This window comes from Gavia stellata, chromosome 30, assembly GCF_030936135.1.
Source record: "Gavia stellata isolate bGavSte3 chromosome 30, bGavSte3.hap2, whole genome shotgun sequence".
Taxonomy (NCBI): domain Eukaryota; kingdom Metazoa; phylum Chordata; class Aves; order Gaviiformes; family Gaviidae; genus Gavia; species Gavia stellata.
The window spans coordinates 4,055,465-4,075,531 of NC_082623.1; the positions used below are offsets into that span (position 1 = coordinate 4,055,465).

Genomic DNA, 20,067 nt, shown 5'->3' on the forward strand with positions numbered 1-20,067 from the left:
TAAAAAACCAACCAGCTTCCAAGTGAGAGTCTCCCATTGCCCAGGGAGCCAGGGAAGGGGATGAAAGGTGAAGGCACTCTTTCGGAAGGAGAGGAGACCAGCATCCAGGCCCCATGCCAAGGAACTGCAAAGTCTTCCTCCCTCCTCATTCCCAGCAGTTAACAATAAATTAAGCAGCCTCAGTGGGGCAGCGGAAAGCCAAGGGGATTGCGCCCAAACCTTGCCCAGGAGGCTGCTCCTGGAGGCGAGGACTTTTCTTCTGCTGTCCACGCAGACGGGGAGCATGGCCCCCAAGCAAGCCGAAAACCCGCAAATCCCAAATCTAACGGCAACAAGAAACAAGCCACACGTTTCCCCTTCCAAGCAGAAGCAGCCATGCCACCCCCCAGGAGTTCCAGCAATCTGGCACGAAGCAATTGGGACCAAGGGGCCAACAAGCACCGGCTCCCTCCTCCCGGACACTGGGTTCTCTTGTGAGCCACGTGGGCCAGTAGTATCCCAGCCCGGGGAGGGAGGTGGGGGGGTCATAAGGATTTTGGTCATGTAGGTCATGGTAAGAGGGTCGCTATCCATGATTGATGGCCCACGCGGGGCTGGAAGTCGTCACGGTAAACACCCCCGAGGAGCTGGCGAACAGCAGCCAGCCGGGCTACGAGGAACACGAACTGAGAAACATCTTACAACTTCATTTTGGGTCCTGCTCCCCCTCCCCAGCAATTCTTGTGCCCTGCCACCATGCAAACGGTCGCTTCACCCCGGCCACCTGCAGAAGCTGACGAGCAGCGTTGAGCTCCGCCAGCCCAGCCGCTCACTCCGACAGACAAGCACGGATGCTGCTCCGCGCTCCCAGCGAGCGGAACAAATCCTCAGCAGGCGTCAGATGGAGGGGGCTGATGGATGGGTAGGTGGGATGCAGTGACCTTTCGGTGTCCAGGGCGAGGTGCTGCTGCGGCGGGGTGACTCTCGGGAAGGGGAGGCTGGTCACAGGTTGATGTCCGTGACGTCTGTAGGCGTGCTGGTGGGCTGGCTGGCCGGGTAAGCAGCAGTCTTGGCGGAGCTGTATTCCTGTTGGGTTTGGGACGCCTGTTTCAGGCTCTCAGCTAAGGCTGCCTCAATCTGCTCCTGACAGGCTTTCAGGCAGTCCTGCGGGAGGGAGCAAGACAAGAGACCTCAGTTCTCTGCTGCTCAGAGGTGGGAGCCTTATAAATAGCTCTGAGCAGCTGCTGAGCTACGTCTCTGGCCCCTGGAGCATCTAAATCCACAAGACAAAGAAGCCTTTCTCCGACAAGAGGCATCTCCAGCTTGTCTGTGCTTTAGCCCCTCCCAAGGAGAAGCCCCACGCTCTGGTTGTCTTCTCCCCGCCTCCCTGCTTGACCACGTTCTCGAGGAACATGCCCATCAGAGCTTCCCAAAGCATCCGGGCTAGTGCCTGGATGCAGCGTGTGATTTCAGCATCATAGCAGTCAGCTGCTGCTGACGACCGAGAGGGCAGAGCAGAACAGCTCTGCGCAGGCTGGTATCGACCTTTACAACTGAGACTTCCCAGATCCACGAGCAATGGACGTTGTGCAGTGCCACGGGTGCACACAGGGACCTCGGAGCCCCACCTGCCTCTCCCAGGCCCTATATCCCGGAGCTCGGTGTGATCCTGCATCTCTGCGGTCACCCACCCCCTGCAGAGAAGCCACACGTGGCTCTGCCTCCTCCCGTCCCTGCCCACATCCGAGCCAGGACAAGGTGAATCCCCTCTGGGTGCTCTGGCTGACGCACACTGCGTCACTTTGGGGATCTCGAAAGCAGCTGGACCCGACCCTCCCAGACTCAACAGCCGCCCCAGCCACGTGTTCCCTACAACGCTACACACCGTCGACGCTGGGTCACTACCAGAACGATGCTGCGGCCACGTAGCAAAAACCGTAGCATACCCAGCTCCACTTTCTCCCCACACAAGCTGAAACCAGAGGAGGAAACTCCTCCACTTTGACACCAGAGCACCATAGAGCCGTGGGAGACATCACCAACGGGTGCACCCCAGCCCGGCTCCCACATCGTGCCTCGGCTCTCACCGAGGGGTAAGAGGTGGCATTTCGCACCTCGTGGCCAGAGCCGAGCTGGACGCCGCGGGGCCACGTGCGCTCGCTGGATATTGTCACACACCGAAATCTCTTACCAGGAATCCACCGCCGGTTCTTAGAAACTGACAGAGGATGTGGCGAGCAAAAATAGCAACGCCCACCTCCCCTTCCCCACGCCGCTTCCCGTCAGCGCAGCCTCCAGCCTGCCCGCCTGCAGCCCTGGGGCGAGCTCGCTGCAGGGCCTCGCACCCTGGGCTCTCCGCAACCAGGCTCTCCGTCCACAATTTTGGCAGAGATGCTAAAAGCCGGCTTGGCCACATGCAGCCAGGCTCCTTTGCCAGCTGGCGAAGCCTCGGGGGCTGCCCAGGAGGCAGCTCAGCTTGCCCCAGCCTATGTGCCCCCTACTCCACAGGGTAGCCATGCCATGGGGCTCTGGCTCAGACACCCAATGGGTCTGGTTCTGCTCCGCGAGGGATGAGGGCTGGTCCAGAGCGGCTCCAAGCGTCACCCGAAGTGCTGCCACAGCCAGCAACAAGCCAGCCTCATCACAAAGGCACAGCTCCTGCCAGCCATGGAGCTGGCGCAGCCCTGCACCATCCTCCCCCTCCGTCCCCACAGACTCCCTGCACCCCCAGCACTGCCCAGCTGAGCCTCAGCAGCTGCAGGAAGGGGAGCGCTCCTCCAGTGCTGAGCCAAAGGGGAAACTGAGTCACAGCCCAGGGACACGGCAAGTCCAGGATCAGGGAGAGGCATCAACACGACAAACACGGGAGGCCAAGGCCGGGTGCTTCCCCCGGGAGCCCTGCAACACTGCGGACACGTCCCCAGGGCTTCCTTCTGCTACAGGAGCTGCTGTCGTCCTGCCTGGGCAGGGGCTGTTTGTGCAGCACCTCGCACCCGGGCAGGGTGTGGGGCAGAACAGATGCCCTCTCCAGGCTGAGGAAGGAGAGGAGTGGGCCGGAGGGCAGCAGAGGTGTGCTGGGCTCCATTTCGGCTCCCCTCCCTCGGCGGTGCCCTCCCTGCTTCCCACCTGTTCCCTCCACCAGCCCTGACCCAGAGCAGGTTTCGGGCCCTGCCCCATTCACCGCAGCAGCTTGAGAGCAGCTGGCTGCGCTGATTCACTCTTTAAAAAGGCTCCGGCAAACAAAAAAAATTAAAGCCGCCCTCCTGCCCCGTCCCCTCCCTGCCTGGACAAAGCCTGGTCACAGCCTCCCACCCGCCGCGGCACCAGCACCTCTTCCAATTCCCGGCGCTGCTGTCAGGGGACTGTAACTAACCCCGTGCCCGGCTGCCAGCATTAGCACTCAGGCAGAAGAAAAGATCAAAAGGGGCCCCGGCAGAAGAAAGGCTCCCGATGGCTTCACTGCAGCAGGAGCGACCTGGAAACGGGGAGCCCAACAGGGTCCCCCTTCCCCATTCAAAGGGCAGCGGAGGGGCAGGCAGATCCCCCCAACATCCCGCCACCCCTGGCAAAGCCTCTGCGCCAGCGTCCTGAAACGCTTCATGCCCCCGACCCCCTTCCCTCCCGAGTCTGGGCACCTGCAACCAGACACCGGCGCAGGTTAGCAGATGCCGAGCCCGGCTTCTCCCTCTGCCCCATCCCACCTCGTCAACCCGATCCCACCAACACCTGCCTGCGCAGGGAACAGACGCTCCCCTTTGTGCTGCTTTTCAAAGGCTCCCGAGCTCACCCCGCTCTGCACAGGCAGCGCTTGGAGGCCGGGAGCCGACCACAGCCACGGGACTGACCAAGGGTGTGGCGTTTAGAGATGCTCACTCATCTCTAGGCACTCCTCAAACCAAGGTCAGCATCATTAGGAACAGCCTAATTTCCTCTCCCCCTAAGAATGAGCAGCAGAAAGAGGAAGGATTTCCACCAGATCCAGCAGCAAAACCGCATTGCTGTTCCCCTCATGAACACTCACCACCTCCGTGCCAGTGATGCTGGCCAGCAGCTCGGTGATGGCCTCGCCGGTGAAATCGTTCACGGAGACCGTCAGGCCGTGGATCGCCGCTCCGATGCTGCCTGTCGCAATCATGGAGGGGGGGTACATGGCAAAAGTGTAGTCTAGAGCCAGGGCAGGGACACAAGGGGCAAAAAGAAGCTGTTAGCAAGGATGCACATGCTAGGCTCTTGGGACTGCCATTTCCCTGGAAGACTAGGGAGGGCCAGGCAGAGGGGTCTCTCCAGCTTAGTGGGAAGAAATGGGGGTGAAGTGAGAGGGAACAGGCTGAGCATCAGAGCAGTAAGCTTCATTAAGCTATTTCTCTGGGCCCGTCTCTCCAAAAGAAGTCCTGAAGATGAGGTTGCTCTAGTGACTTAGAGCAAGGCTTATCAAAGCTCAGCTTCAACCCTGCCTTTACCCTGGACGCAGCAGGAGGGGTGGCATGGCGGCTTTGCTCTTTCCTGGCATCTTCCAGGCACCCACTACGAGCCTCAGGACCATTATCCCACTTTGTCAGGGATAGAAAAAGTCATGGAGCAGAAGAGCGCTCCGATTTGAATGAAGGCAGGCATTCCGCTCCCCAGAAAGCCAGGGCGTTGGAGACCAGCCCCAGGTTACCCAGCAAGCCTGACTCAAGCCCAGGCCATGCCGCCTGCAGTGGCCAGCCCACCCTCCCCAGCATCCTGGCGGGTGGCTCCAGCGGGAACGGGCACCCACCTGTGGCACACAGGGCAATAAAGGTCTGTGCGTGTTTCTTCACCAGTTCCATCTTGTCCTTAGGCAGCGGGAGGTGATGGAGGATGTGAGCCAAGAAATCATTCGCTATCACTGAGACCAGGTCCCACTTTAGCTTCTCCAGGACTAGAACTTCCCAATCCTGCGGAGTCAGACAGACAGACAGAACGTTACTCAGCGGGGCTAGGCCAGGCAGAAACACTCACCAGATTCAAGGGCAGATAAGGCCAATGCTTGGGGAAGGGCCAGTAGAACAGTACAATCCATGAGACAGGGAAGAAAAGAGGGAACGTCCCTGGTCCACAACTATGGCACAAATCCAGCCTTGGGCTGTGCAAAGCCTGGAGTAAAGATCAGAAGAGGAAGCGATAGATCTGGTTTCTTCTTTCCAAGGTGCAGTCGGATTAGCCTTTGACACTCCTGCTTTGCAAGGTTGCTGCAACAGCCCACACTGGAAAAAACAGAGCAAGGAGCAGTGGGCATACCATTCCCATATTCCTCCACTCCCGAAAGGAGCGGCTGATGTCCAGGCTCCCAGGAGCAATCCAGCTTGGGGCTAACGCCATTACAGCAAAGGGAACACAGAAGCTCACCTCTCTGTGTGCCCCTCAGAGCCGGGCAGTGCCCCGACTCCCTCCTACAGTGGCTCCTTGGCCACTGAGCCCCAGGAGGGAATAGCTGCTCTGCAGCCCCCCCTCTGCACAACACGTTGAAGCAAGGGAAGGTGGGGGAAGCACAGCTGAGCTTTCAGGGCTGCACCCAGACAGCCTAAGTTCCTGTACGAGATCTTCAGTCCCTACAGAGGTCAGGGGCTGTGACTAGGTGCTGAGGTCTTCAGCCCAACAAACACTGGGCACGCAGCCCTATGGAGGAGGTCCCAGGCTGGGCACTAGCATGTTGGCAGAACCTCCCCTACTCATCATGCCTCTTCTCTGCCAAGAGAGCCTCCACAGAGCATCCCCAGCAGCTTCTCGGGGGAAGAGGCACCAAACAGCCATGCTAACACCCACCTCTCCCACTGACATACAAGCAATGGCTCACTGGTGCTTCCCAGTTACATGCCAGGTGGCTGCCAATGTCTCCATCCCATGTTGTGGTGCTCTCTCTAAGCATCTAACAGAGATTTCTGTAGTATCTTCCACGAGCCAGTCTCTGTGCAATCTGCAAAGTGGGGAACAGATGGCAGGAAGGCCGGGTGCCCCCCGCAGATTTCAGCTGGAGCCCGGGCTGCTCCTCTCATCTGCTCAGCCTCTCGCAGGCCCTTCCAGCTCTGGGCGTTAGTCCTAACACCGATGAGGAACCCAAAGCGCAGAGCAGCCACAGGCAAGCACTTGGCAGAGCCATCACCCAGCAAGTCCTGCAGAGGTTTGGTACCAAAGCACCCCTCCAGCAAGGTATAAACAAGGAGAACCCCACAATCTGAGCCTTAGCACAGAATTTGGGACCCCTGCCTTCAGTTCCCTGCTCTGCCATCAACGTCACGGTCTACGTGACTTAGCTAGAGTAGAGGTTGAATCAAACTCAGAGGTGACACACGTACTGGTCTCACTGGGCTGAGCGGCTTTGATGTTACGTCTGGATACGACTATGCCACTGACAGAGCAGTCTCAGGAGAGGCGAGAGCGGCGACTTCCCAGGATCGTTTCCGTTCCCATCCCGGCAGGAATGTCACGGGCAGCCCACACCCAGCCGCCCGAGCCTCTCTGCCGGTCCCAATTCCCCCACGTCCCGAGCCACGATGAAGATCTCTGGCCCCCAATTTCTCTCATGCTCTGGATCAGCAGCAAATCTGGTTTTGGCCACAGGGTCCTGTGGCCTTCCTGGCACACCCGAAGATGCGGCCATGTCCCTCCTCCCTGCTAGAGGAAGGGGAGTGACAGTGACCTGAAGATGTGCTGGGAAAGGAAAACACCCTGCAGGAGCTGAGGCTCCAGGTTTGGAAGGACAGAGCTGAACTGGGATTTGTATAGATATCTCCATTTCAGGGCCTAGTCCTCCCTGCAGAATATCTATTCTTTTTCCAAGTAGTCTAGGATTACAAGGTCAATGCTGCGCAGAGACGTGCCAAAGGGCTGCCGGAACAGATGGATTTGAAGAAGTGAGATTTTTTTCATAAGGGCAGATCTTCATTTTCTCTTTTTTTTTTTTTAAACCCACTCTTTCTCCTTACACAACAATACCAGTTTTGAGTTGCTTAAATGAACAGCATTGCTCAACCTGCTCCAAATCCCCCATGAGGCCAAACGCACCATTTGCCATTTCACAGCCTGCACTTTACCAAGCAGAAAGCGGTGCTTTGCTAGCGCACGCTCGCTACTCTCCCATATGGATGGCCAGCCTGCTAGTTTTCTATATTTTTAAACCAAATCCACAGGATAAAAGCAAGAAAAGACTTAGCAATGAGCTCCAGAGCCTGAGGATCACAGCACAAGTCACCGAGGGTGCCTGGCTCAGCGGGGGAATTGGCACAGAGAGGAGAGATCAGGCTTGGGTAAAAGAATTAAAACCAGGTAGTGCTGGCCACTGGTTAAACTGCAGCAACACAGTGAGGTGACACAAGGAAAGAGCCACTGGAGATGGAGAGCTTGGTGCCTTGTCCCTACCTGTTGCTCATCTGGAACCCACCAAGGGCCCCAGGCTGGGAAAGCCGGCTGCTTGCTCGTGCACGAGCCCACTTTCTTGGGAAGGGGCACAGGGCACTGCCGACACCTTCAGCAGTCACTGTCCCGAGGGCGAGAGGCCGAGGCAGCTCCAGCCTGACCTCTCCGTGAGAGCTGGGAGCACAGCCCTTTTGCAGAGCCAAGGAGAAGGTCAAAAGGAGGACCTGGAGATCACTGCTCGTGGAACAAACCCAAAAGGGATCCCTACACCTGAGAGGGGAGCTCCTGAGCACAGAGGGGACACCAGCCCAGCATCATCCGGGCTCTCGCTCTTTGCCTTTCCTCCCAGAGCTGCAAGCCAGCTCCGGGGAGTCACCAGAGGCACGATGTTCATAGTGGTGTGGCAGAGAGCCTGTCCCTGCTGGGACACATTTTGCCCTAAGAAGATCCAGGGTGCAGATCAGCTCAGCTGTGAGACCTCACCTGGGACAAGCTGGTTCCTGCCACACCAGGACTGATCCAGGACAACAGCCTGTCCATTTGCAATGCACAAAAGCAGCTCTTTTCCAGCTACTACAGAGGTTCATCGTCTTCTTAAAAACCTCGTTGTTACAAAAGGCCTGATCCCAAGACCCAGCCGGCACTCGAGATGCCAGCTGAAGGCGACAGGCGCCAGGGACTGTCACCAGCTCACAGGATTTAGCTCAGGGAAGCGTCTCTCCTGCCAAACCACCCTGCTCCTCACTTCTCTCCTGCTAACCCTGGGGACTTCCCGCTCTCAGAACAGCATGTCAGAATCTCTGAATCACTTTATCTCTGGAAGAAGCAGAACAAAAGGCTGCAAGAGATAGGCAAGCAGGTTTGCGACAGCAGCACCACTCAGTATAGCAAAACATCCTTTTCCTGGCATTTTGTTTTGCACCTAATTGAATCAGTCTCTGCCTGGCTAATGAAAGAGAGGAAGAAAGTGGAAAATGTTCCTTTGTTTCTCCAGCCTGCGGAGCCCACCCGCCTCGTGGAAGGGCTGCAAGCTGCCAGCGCTGCCCACCGAGCATCCCATCGCTGGGAATGCACCAGGTCCCCCTTCTGCAAGTTCCCCCCAGGGCACAGCTCCCCATGCCTGGCCAGCATCTATAGGGGTGGAAATTGTATGGCAGCTGAGCTTCTCCCCTGCAAGCTTGCTCCCTTGATCTCTCCTGGCTGCATCCCACAAAAAAGAAAAAAAAAAAAGAAGGAAGGAAAGCAGCGACCATTTCCCATTGCCTCCCCTGCTCTGACAAGGCGAGCTCAGAGCCCAGTCCTGTTGCAGTGAAACAGCCTCAAGCCCCTGGTTGCTGCCTCTGCACCCTCTCGCTAAGACAGACCCCAGTCACAAGCAGAGACTGTTTTACTCAATTTACAGCTCTGCAAATTCAGTCTGGGATGTGACAGTCACACCAGCTTCTCGCCTTTTCATGTAGCGACAGTCACTCTGTACATCAAGCTCTACCCTCAGCAACACCCACACACCCGCTGTGCCTACGAGGAGTCTGTGTAAACCTATCTGGCAAGGCTGCACAGGGAGCAGAGCGCCCAGCTCCTCTCTGCAGCAGCCCTGTCTGCAGGAGAAAAGGAAGTTGCGCTCGATTTTGTCACTCAAGTCGATAAGGTACCATTTTACATTATCACAGACTTGATGAGACACCAGCGAAGCGGCAGCAGGCTGAGCTCCGTTGTGCTCGCGAGCTGACTCAAAAAGAGGGTGGAAAGAGCTGCTGATGTTGCTGCTGGCCACCCACCCTACCCAGCAGCTGAGACACAGCTACAGAAATGAGCAGCCATGAAAGTCCATTTGCAAATAGGAAATCTGGGGCAAACGTTTGTTTCCATCCCCTGACCAGAGTTCAGGTCTGGATGTCAAGGGTAAAGGTGCCAACTTCAGATGCAGAAACTGTCACATCTCTCCCACCCATGCAACAAGCAGAAGGTAAAACAGTAAAACACAAGCATGTCTTCTGGAAAGTCAATGATCTATCACAAGTGAACATCCCTTTCTACCCAGCTGTTATCTCTTTCTCTTATTTTCACTCCTGATGGCCTGCTGTTACTGCTGCTCCCTTCATTACCTACCTAGTGGCTTGGTCCTGCTTACAGTCTTTGCTAGGAAATACCTGGCAGTTTGCAAAACTGACCTTAGGTCAAAGACTTCAGAGGCAAGCCAATGTATTAGGAGCAAACCAGGCAGATGAAGGTGACCTACAGCTGCTCTCCCCAACCTTCAAGCAGTTGAACACCCTCTTGCACAGGCCAGAAAAGCCTTTATAAAAAAAAAAGAAAGAAAAGAAAGGTAGGTTAGATAACGCCCTTGACAGAAATCCAACTTCCTCCAAATGGACAAGTCCCTCGTTGCATCATTTCCTTCTCCCTAGAATAACTTCATCAAGATTTTGTTTCAAATGTGTCCTTTCTAAACCGCTGAGCTGGTGCCAAGCATCCCGGCAAGAGAAGGAAGCAAACCTACTGGGAAAGTGAGCCAGCTTCCTCCGAAAGGCCGGGGGGGACACGCTGGAAGCTGAAATGGCACCGATCCATGAGAAGAGGCCAGGATGCGCCATTGTCCAAACCTTGATGAAGAAGCTCCCCTTCCCCTCCCCACCCTCTTCCACTGCAAGATTGTGAAAGAGAAGTAAGATTACCACAATTAGCACAGAGGAGGAAAACAGCAGCTTGCCCTGGTTTTGTAATCAGGGTATTAACTCTTGTCAGGTCCCAAAGCGAAGACAAAACCTTCATGGATCTTCAGGTGTTACCTCCACTCCCTCTTTACAGTGGAGAGCAATGGGAGACTGGAGCAGGATCTGCTCCAAACAGGGTTAATCATCTACTGAAAGCAACCTTCATGGCGGGCAGGGAAAGACCACCATCAGATCACGGGCTACAGAGCATCTCCTGCCCAGAGGTCTGCAAATGCCTCCGCACCTCCCCTTAAGGGCTCTGGCTGGTTTGTGATGCCTTCTGCTCAGCCCTTTGGCTAGCACCGATTACCAGGAATACACCCCTCCACTGCCAAGTACTCACGGCCATCCCCAAAGGAACGAGAAAAGGGATCCTATTTGCCTGAAAATGCTACCTTTGGCTATCCCAAGAAAGGACTTTTGACCCCCAAAACAAAGCCATTCTTGTCCACCTCAACTACATACTGATTCTGGAGCACAACGATGAAAGATCCGTGCCCGCTGTCTGGCTGCGCCTCCTGTTGTGAGAGTGTCCCAGGATCCTGGTGGGAAAAAAGTACCGGAAAGGAGAACTCCAGCACCGAGACCTGCACAATCAGAAGCGAGCAATAGGCGGCAGACAGCACTTGCCACCTCCATCTCCACCCCAATGCTGCCAGGAGGAGGGAGATGGGAAGACGAACATTGTGGCACTGCTTAGCCACAGCTTCCTGCTGACAAACCTCTGGGGGAAGAAATAAAAAAGGCTCCGAGTGAGGAGGCATTAGCGTTTGGGTGCGAGAGTGAAGGAAAGCCTCCAGGGATGGTGCACATGCTCTGCCCACTACCCACCCGCACATCTCCTAACTGTTCTCCTTTGGAAGGAGCCTGCTACAAACAAAGCTCAAGACTCAACTGAAAAAAGCAAACCCTCACCAAGAATAAATCATCATGAAATACCACTGGGATCCATGGGAGATACGCACAAGGAGCCCATCAAGACCAATTCCTCATAGCCCAAGGAAATCACGCTGCAGAAATCACTAGAATTTGCTGTGAGGATCTCCCCTAGTCTGCAGGGACGATGGCAGCAGGATTCCCTGTAAAGTCTGAATCGGAGAGGGAGATAAGAGGTGAAGCGTGGCAGTAAGTTCACCTTCCTGCAGCCCGCATTCCTGTTGGACAGGGAGCTTATCCGTCACTCTGAAGGGACAGAAATCTGACACTGGCCCACAACATGCATTTTGATCAGCTTCATGCTCCTGAGGGCAGGGAGAGCACTGTCCGTGCTTTGAAATGCAGCCCGCTTGCCTACAAGAGGACTGTTAGGCACCTTCTGCTCAGCTTGTTGCCTCTGCAACAGAGGCAACTTTTGCTGGCTCAGCAGAAAAGTGAATGCAAACCAACTCCCATTCCCCCCTGCCTTTTTTTCCAGCTAAAATGTTAACCCACTCATTATCACAAGGCCAAAAGGAACCCTTCGTTACAGGCTGGGCTTAGCTTCATGTGATGGATCCCAGCCCTGGGAGGATACCCACGCAGAACCCCTGGCTGGATGAGAAGGTGCTCTGGAGGATGAAGCTTTACTGACAAAGCAGGAGAAAGCCTTTGCACGCAGAGATTTTGTGGCAGCCCCCCGCAGCAGAATGCCACAGCACGCCGCCGCAGCACGACCACAGGTCAGCGCCCAGAGAAGCAACGAGCACTTGTGTTTCCCCCATGCATTCCCATCCCTCACCACCATTCATGGTAATGATCCACATACTTTTTTCCACGAGTGCTACTTAAGGCAACAACCACCCACAAATGACTACAGGGAGAGAGGTATGGAGGTGAGGGGATTTTCTGAAGCCTTCACTGGCACCTGGAAAAACCATGTTCATACTAGAGTTCCCCAGTTACCAGAACTGCCTTCCGATTCACACCTGAAAGTTTTGTGGGTTCACTCCCCACCCTGGGGACAAATCACACTCAGATCATCTCACCCACCCCAGCCCAAAAAAATAGATATTTAATAAGGCGATGACTAACCCCGAGAAATTCTCGTAGGCAAACCGTCTCCAGGGATGTTTGTTACTCGAAGCGAGGTGGCCGTTTCCTCCCGAGGGCTCTGATCTACCAGCATGGAAGGCCCCCAAGAAAAGGGGTTCTCCAATTTCCTCCCCCATTGGTGAAGCTGAACTCAGAGGTTTGGATCTTTGCTTTGAACTTTTATCAAGCATGAAAACGCTTTGCCTTTCAAAGCCTACACAGCTTCTGGCTGAGTGTACGACGGGAGAGGCAAAGTAGCCCTGCCTTAACTCAAGGGCGCGGAGCGGGACCCGGCCAGCAGCAAGGTCCCACTCATTTCCACCACCCTGGCAGCACGGTCAGCCTTGATGGTCCAACCCAGCCAGCTGGATCCCTGGTCAGAGAAGCTCCCACCCATTTTGCTGGTTAACTCTCCACTTAAAGCTTCGTTTTTCTTGCTGGTGTGGAAATGCATCCCTCACATCATGCCCCTTTGCTGCCGGGGCAAGTCAGAGCCGCACGCCCCAGCAGCAGCCCCCACCTCACGCCCCACCGACTGCGCAGACCGGAGCCTTTGTTCTCTGGAGCTGTCACTCGAGAGCGAACCAGCGCCTGAGAGTGAGCTCAGCGCAGCAGCTCCACGCTGGCAACGAGCACTTAAGGCACAAGGGACTTTCTCTGTAACCTGGAGGTGACAATTCTGCTTCCCACAGCAGGGAGGATGGAAAGGTCTCCACCAACAGACATCACACCCACCGGGGCAAGGAGGAGAGAATGTTGGTTGGGGAACAGAGAGGAAGGTGAAGAAATGGGAGAAAGAGGACAGGAGCCAACACGGAGGCAGGTATGCTGCCAAGTAGCAGGATGCAGGAGATAAGAAAGCTGGGGAGGAGGTAGAGGGCTCTTTGAGATAGGGGTGGTTACCAGGAGCTGCTGAGGCGTGATGGAGTTGTCTGTGTAAATGCAGAGTTTCTCCACGGTCAGGGGCATGGTTTCTCGTAGCTTGGAAGCCAGGAGCATGCAGACCGCTCCCAGAAGCTGCAAGTGATTTTTCCGCATGGAGACTGACGACAGGTAGCGATCTACGTAATTCATGGCCAAAGGGAAGACCTCTTCTTCGCACTTCTGCTCCTCGCACACCTGACAAAACCCAATTACAAAAATAAAAAAAATAAAAGGAAGTTTTAACCAGCACAGGACTCCCCAGATCCTGCTTGCACCGCAGCTTCAAAGCTTCTGGCCGTGATGGTGTTTCACACTTATCTGCAGGGCTCTGAAGGCACCTCGGTGCTAAGGAGTAAGTTAGCTACAGGTGTTAGGCCTGTGACTTCAGGGGGATTACACCAGCAACAAGTCTGACCAATGCCTTAAGGCTTCATCTTCCTGGGGAACTTATCCGTAGCAGAACTTCTATGTAGCTAGAAAGAGTGCACAAATAAATTAAGAGCAAAATCGCTTTATTCGGCCCCTTTTTTACCGTCCCCTGTTGGGGATGTCTCCCAGCTGTTCAGCAAAGCTGCCATTTTTTGCTCTGTGGGGACTGGGGACCTCTGGAGAAAATGAGCAATTCCAGCATATCTCCAGCTAACAGGGCAGGATCCACAGTCGCTTCTGGCAATTCCACCTTAAGTGGTCCAGAGACACAAGAAGAATCAATGGCAGAGCCCAAATCAATGGCTGAGTCCAAAAGCCTTCCTCCTCCCTCAGCCACGCTTGTACCATGAACAGAATCCAGGGGCTCTGAATTTCAGTCTTCTGCTCTTATCTCTCAACCAGTAGCAAAACACTGGTCATATTTAACTTCCTTCTTTCAACACAACCATAAAAATATTGAGGTTTCTCCTTATACAGCAACAAACGCCACCATCCTCCTTCCAGCAGCGGCTGCCCGCCCTGCACAGACTGCCACAGCGCCGGGGACACCGACGCGCACGGTTGTGACAACTGCCAAGTGTCATCCACGTCTTGACTGCCTTTAGGGCTTCACAGGAACAGGCTCCAAAGCAGCATTTATCTAACTACCCTTCTCAGAAAGGGAATTGCAGAAACAGAACAATAATAGCAGGGGGGAAAAAACCAAACCAACAAACTTTAAAAGGCAAGGTGTTCATTATTTCTTTTGACAGAAGCAGGCAGCTTCTTGCAACAGCAGCCGGGGCGGAGAGCAGGCAGGCTCGATCCCAACATCATTTGTCCTGTGCAGAATCTGTTCTTTCTTTCTCTATTGAGACTGTTCACTCCAATCATCTCATGAAGAGGCCCGTGAGATTTCCCCCACCGAACTGCGTCCCGCAGAGAGCCGCGTTCATTTTTAATTTAGGGAAGTAAATGGTAGTGATATTATTTTCCCCCTTTAACCAAGCATTTTCAGCCCCATTCAGGAAACGCACGTCTCTAGCCTGCCGGCTGCACAGCTGAGCTCTCTGCCCAGAAGTTTTGGGGAGCAGGGTGCAAACAGGGGGTCCGGTAGCAGCATGGCAGCACACCACCGGGGTGGGGTGAGCACAGGCTGCGGGTTCTGGGCGGGGGGGGGGGGTGTCTGCTCCTCCTGCATGGGGCAATCACATCTTGTGGCTCAGCCAGCACCCACAGGGATACCGCCCCGCTGCAGACTGCCTTCCTCACCCGCCTCCGGACCCTCCATGTGCAGCCCCCTTCCTCCCCACCGGCATGCCCCCCCCGGACCGGAGACCTGACCCTGGGACTTCAGGGTTTTCCTGTCCCCGGGGTGGTCCCTTGCAGCCCTGCACAAGGCGAGCTCGCTGAACCCCCCTGCGAAGACGGGTCGGGTGCGTCTGTCCTGTGCTTCCCTCCGCCGCCAGCCCTCTCCCGCCGCAGCAGGAGCGCGCACGCTTGCGAGCGCGGACGGCAGGCAAGGAAAAGCGCCGGTGACCGGGCGGGGAGCCGGAGCTGCGGCGGGAGAGGAGGCAGCAGGGGGTCCCGTACCTCCAGCATCCAGAAAGCCAGCATCTTCCGCATGTAGGGCTTGATCTCCCGCTGCACGCAGTGGAAGTAGAAGACGCGGGGGCTGTAGCGTTCCTCCTGGCTCAGCAGGTTCTGCAGCACCCGCCGGTCCCCCAGGAGCTGCGGGTCGCGCCCGGCGCGGGGCACGCGGGGGACGGCTTCCACGCACAGCAGCTCCATGGACGCGGGCAAGGCGGGCGGGCGGGCAAGCGGGCAGGGCAGGCAGGCACCCCGCCGGCTCCGCTGCAGCCGCCGCGGGACGCCGGGAACTGGCCGCGCTCCCAGGGGGCGGAGCCGCCGCCCACCCCGGGGCGACCCGCCGTGCCCGGGCAGCCCTGGCGCGCCGCGGGGCGGGGCCAGCGCCGCCTCCCGCCAATCCGCGGGTAGACCGGCAGCGACGCGCCGAAACCCGGCGGTAACCACGCCTCCGCGGGGCGGGGCGAGAGGCGCGCCGGCGGGCTGACAGCACGTGGGGCGGCCGCGGGGCGCAGCTGCCATGTTGGTGGGGGGGAGAGTCGGGACCGGCCGCCCCGGGGTCTCGCCCCGGCCCTCCGCTGCGGCGCCAGCGGCCGCACGGTACCCCGCCTGGTTTCCAGGGGCCGCTCCCCGGTGCCAGGCGGTGTCGAGCTCTCTGCAGGCCAGCCAGGCTGCAGAGGGACAGTCCCGCAGTTTGCAGGGAGGCTTCTGTCAGCCCAATCTTTACAAATTTCTAAGAGTAATTTTTCCAGTATTTAGCCCTATACTAGTGTGTGTGCGTGACCGAAGTCCTTCAAGGCTGTGAAAATAATCAGCTGTGTGCATACTTGGAGCCGGTCCCTACCGAGCCTGCTGTCTTCCACAAGTTACCCTCATGTTACTACTGGTGCAGCTCGGTGGGAGATAGCAGCCTCAGTGTCTGCTGAGATAAGGGTTTGTCAGGCTTGGCTGGTTTTTCAGAATAATTAACAATTGTTTGGAAATACCTTTGCAAATTGTACACTGAATGGCTACTTACTCTTGGAATTTTAAAGTCTTTCGAGTAAGTTTGCACCGTGACTTCAACAGCATAGGATTTGCTCTGCACTGGTACCTGAGTCTGCTTCTAGTTGACCCAGTAGTAATTGCTTTCTGGTATGGGAAGCTGAAGGCAATGTGCTGTAATTCTGGCCACCACGTTGCTCTCTGGTGTTTCTCACCGGCTACAAAGACTGCAATACCTTGACTTTGCAAGTGCCAAGGGGAAGGGTCAGAAAACAGTATAAAACGTACAACAGATTCTCCAGTTGGAAGGGGGAATGGATTGTCTTCAAGCTTGCAAATTAAAAGCTCCTCACTGAGTTGAGACAATTAGCTCAGGAGGTCCATTTTTAATGAAAGTTCCCAACACCGGTTGCGAAGGCAACGTGCCCGAATGGGATGACCTGCCTGCATAAGCCTCTTCGCCAGCGGGATGGTGCCGCAATGCGGCATTTGCAGCAGCGGTTGCAACCAAATGAGAGGTGGGAAATACATTCCAGACCACCAGCATCTCTTGCTCTGCTGGATTGCATCATTCCCTGCCAGTTCTGACTGCCCTACCCTCTGAAATGAAGCACCTCAGCAGTACACACTCCTGTAACACTTCGTTGCACAGGGCAGTATATTCCGTTTTACAGTGCAGTACCGCCGGGCTGAGAGCATGATACAGGGAATTGGACAGAGACAAGCCCAAATTCAACTCATGGCAATAATCCGTATCTGCAGTCCTGGGGAGAACGCTGCTCCTGTTCAGAAGGGAAAGGAGCAATGGAGTTTGTAGAAATCGAGGACTTTTGGGATGCTGTATTATACAAAGGGGACTCAGCTGGGACACCTCTGACCAGTTCTGCTGGAGTATTCCTCAGTATATACACTTGTATGTATTTTTAGGCTAAGGAACAAAGAACCAAAGGAGTGGAGTGATTTGCTACAATAGCTACTCCCCCCACCAAGTCACTTCTATGTGTGCCATTTTGACACATTTAGTACTTTTTTTGTATTTTCAGTCATCTAAAAAGAGTCTTTTAATGAAGAACAAACATACGAAGTTAATAAGCGTAAGTAAAACAAGACTGAAGTCTTTGTTCTCCCTGCTCAGGATTTTTTTTGTGTTGAAAATGAAAAACATCTTTTTGATGTTAGGTTTAGAGGTTCAAAATACTACTCATGACAGTGAACACAAAGGTCACATACATAACACACATTTCACACGCCGGAATCCCATTTCTACACTTGTGCAGATGGTTTTCATTTACTGCAAGGTATATGATACATAGCAAATTTTTAATGATGCCATCAGCATTGATTTGTTGTGCTGCATGCCCTGAGAACACCATACAGCACCGTGACGCGGAACTGGAGAAAAGAAAGGGGGAAGAGAATTAGATCAATCCCATCCCTGCCTTAAAATGAAAAAGAGGAATTTTTGTAGGTGAGATGAGATTCCCAAATCCCTTTCCCAACTAACTTTCTTTCACCTTACAAATAAATCTTCCAGTGGTGTGGGCAAGAAATATTTGAAGAATCTACGGGAGAGATTTCTGTGGACCAGTCAGCTGGTTTTAATCCGGGATGACCCCCCCCCCGCTCCACTCCCCCACTCTTTCATTGTGAGCAGCATCCCCCATTTGTGCAGGGGAAGAGAAGGGCCCCATGTCCCACATTTTTAGTAAAAATAGACAGCAGCTATTTTCTTTAGTCAGGCAAAGGGAAACCACAGCACTGGGTTCTTGGTCCTTTTGGTTTCTGGGCTGTGCCTTTTGAAATTGAAAGTTTCGGGCCCTTTCCCAGACTTCATGGTCTTCCTCCTGTTTCCCAGTGTCTGCATGGCGGTTCGGACACAGCCCGTTCGGCTGGAGCTGGGCTCGGTGGCAACCGTGGGCCATCGGACACGGAGGGGGAGAATGAAGCCTGTTGCATAAGAAAGTGTTCCTTCCAGATGATGACTTGGCAAAACTGATGCCTCTGCAAGCCACATATTATCAGGCTAGAAAGGCAAATTACAGACTGCAGGCATCCTAAAAAGCCTATTGTGTGGGTGTGCGGAGGGAAAAGAGAAAATTCCAGGAAAACCAAATTTTGGTCACTGCTGTCCATAGATAGTCAGCTTCCTGGCTTTGGCAAGAGAGAGCACAGCAATATTAAAAAAGGAAATTCCTTCAGAGTAAAAATTAAAAAACCTGATGGCCTCCAGACTTCCAGGATCTCGAACCAGCAATGTTATTCTTTGCTGAATCATAAAAGGGGCTCATTTTTTTGGTATGTTCATGATGAATTAAAAAGAGTGACCAGCAGCTGGAGATTTTAAAGGGGCAACGCAGATGCAGGTCTGATTCTGATGGGCAGCTGGCATCACGTGTGGGCTTGGATCGAGGCTAATGCCATTTATCGGGCTGGCCATTCAACACGGGCATGTCTGTAAGCTCTTTGCTGCAGAAAGTTTTTATCTATGTCACTTTGCATCAGCATTGGGCTTGGCCCCGAAGGCTGTCAACAAACATGATCAGCACCTTTTCTACCCCAGTTTCTATGTCTGTATTTTATGTCTACCTTCCGTCCAATTTCGATCTACCAAGAGCTAAGCCATCTTCTTCCTTGGTCATACTGCAACTCCAGTGTCATCAGTGACAGCAAAATGAAACTGCTTAACATACGTGAAGGTCTTGAAAACCAAATCCAATGAGCAAATAACTATATAATTTGCTGTAGGAAATCCCCCAAATTAAATGAAAAACAGGTACCATTTTGTGCATGTGTGAGAAAGAGTGAAGACAGTATTGCACACTTTTTGGTTTGAGGATTTCAAAGCACTTCAAACATCCTAACCTGTTATTTTTCACATCCGTTTTTCCCTAAGGCGGAGAGAAATTGCAACCATTCCCAGCAGGAAAGAGCAAGGATTCTGGCATACTAGGGCTAGCAAAGCGCACCGTGGCAGTTTGGTGTCACAGTCTGTGCCTGCCAGAAGTCCCTGCTGCTTTAGAAGGAGACGGCCCAGTTTACGGTCCATGGTACGCACTTAAACTGCTGATAAAGATGGACCAGTCCCAGCAGGTCAGGCCGTGGGGTGCACAGCTTCACCTGCTGACGCGGCAGCGGCAGGGCAGATCGCTGCAGGGACGCAGCGCGTCGGCCCGTCGCAGATGTTCGCTCTAGTGCACGTGAATCGGAGCCCGCAGGCACAGGGAGCTGAGGCATCTTGCCGGTCATTCAGCCATTCCCTGGTCCAGTGGGCAGGAGAGCTGAGGATTTCCTGCTCTCGGTCCCGTGCTTAAACACAAGACTGCTGTCTCCCTCCGTAGCTGGCTCTCCTTTCTCATATCTTATTCATTCTTAACTTAGAAAAAATGCTTTCACTGATTGAAGGGAGGTTTGGTTGAGTACAAGTTTAACATTTGACCCAGGGGACGTGTTTCCTAATATCTTTCCCATTACTGGCAACCACTGCATTCCCTTTCCTCTGACTTGGTCAGACTTTTGAGTACAGCTAATTAGTTCGGAGTGATATCATCTGAATACTGAATCTCAGCAATGCTTAGATATATCCAGTAATGATAAACACGAGAATTCTGAAGAAGAAAGCTTGCTGCTTCAAATATCAAAATACAGCTGTTTCATCGACTTAAATCCCCTTATTGGAGCAGCTTTTAGTACAGTTTGGACCAATTGTCTACTTAAACAAAAGTGTGACTGTTGATACTGTTTGGGTTTACGCTATATCCATCACTTCTGTATCTAAGCGTCCCTGTTCCTGGGATATATATCAATTTAATAATATGACTTCCTTAACCAGGATTAGTAAAGGAGGGAAACAGTTGGATGCAGGGAAGCCCTTCGCTTAGGTGGCTTCCAAAACAGAACAAAGTGATTGGAAAGAGGTATGAGTGGATGAAAAGAGATGATACATTTGTAAACAAGCACTTAGCAAGCAAGTCACTACATCTTTTGGCAAATCATTTAGGAGAAAATTTCCAGAAGTGGCTTTGGAGTGTCTCCATTTCGGAGCAGCTGGGCCAGATTTGACTGCAGTGGAGCCAGCTCAGTTTGC

General features: G+C 54.1%; 1 protein-coding gene across 1 annotated transcript; it reads right to left on the bottom strand.

The window, feature by feature from the left end:
• Positions 1 to 975: 975 nt before the first annotated feature.
• On the bottom strand, positions 976 to 15,203 carry CCND3 (cyclin D3). The gene is made up of 5 exons (XM_059831166.1): positions 15,006 to 15,203; positions 12,984 to 13,199; positions 4,739 to 4,898; positions 4,001 to 4,143; positions 976 to 1,143 (listed from the first exon to the last, which is right to left on the bottom strand). The coding sequence occupies exons 1-5, from the start codon at positions 15,201 to 15,203 to the stop codon at positions 982 to 984; spliced, it is 879 nt and encodes a 292-aa protein (XP_059687149.1). The 3' UTR covers positions 976 to 981.
• Between the last annotated feature and the right edge of the window lie 4,864 nt (positions 15,204 to 20,067).

Excerpts from the sequence above, each read along its gene's own strand:
- CCND3 (XM_059831166.1), bottom strand. The coding sequence starts at position 15,203 with ATGGAGCTGCTGTGCGTGGAAGCCGTCCCCCGCGTGCCCCGCGCCGGG. Across the intron at positions 13,200-15,005 it reads TGGCTTTCTGGATGCTGGAG|GTGTGCGAGGAGCAGAAGTG; the intron begins GTACGGGACCCC and ends GGGTTTTGTCAG. Across the intron at positions 1,144-4,000 it reads GCATCACTGGCACGGAGGTG|GACTGCCTGAAAGCCTGTCA; the intron begins GTGAGTGTTCAT and ends TCCCTCCCGCAG.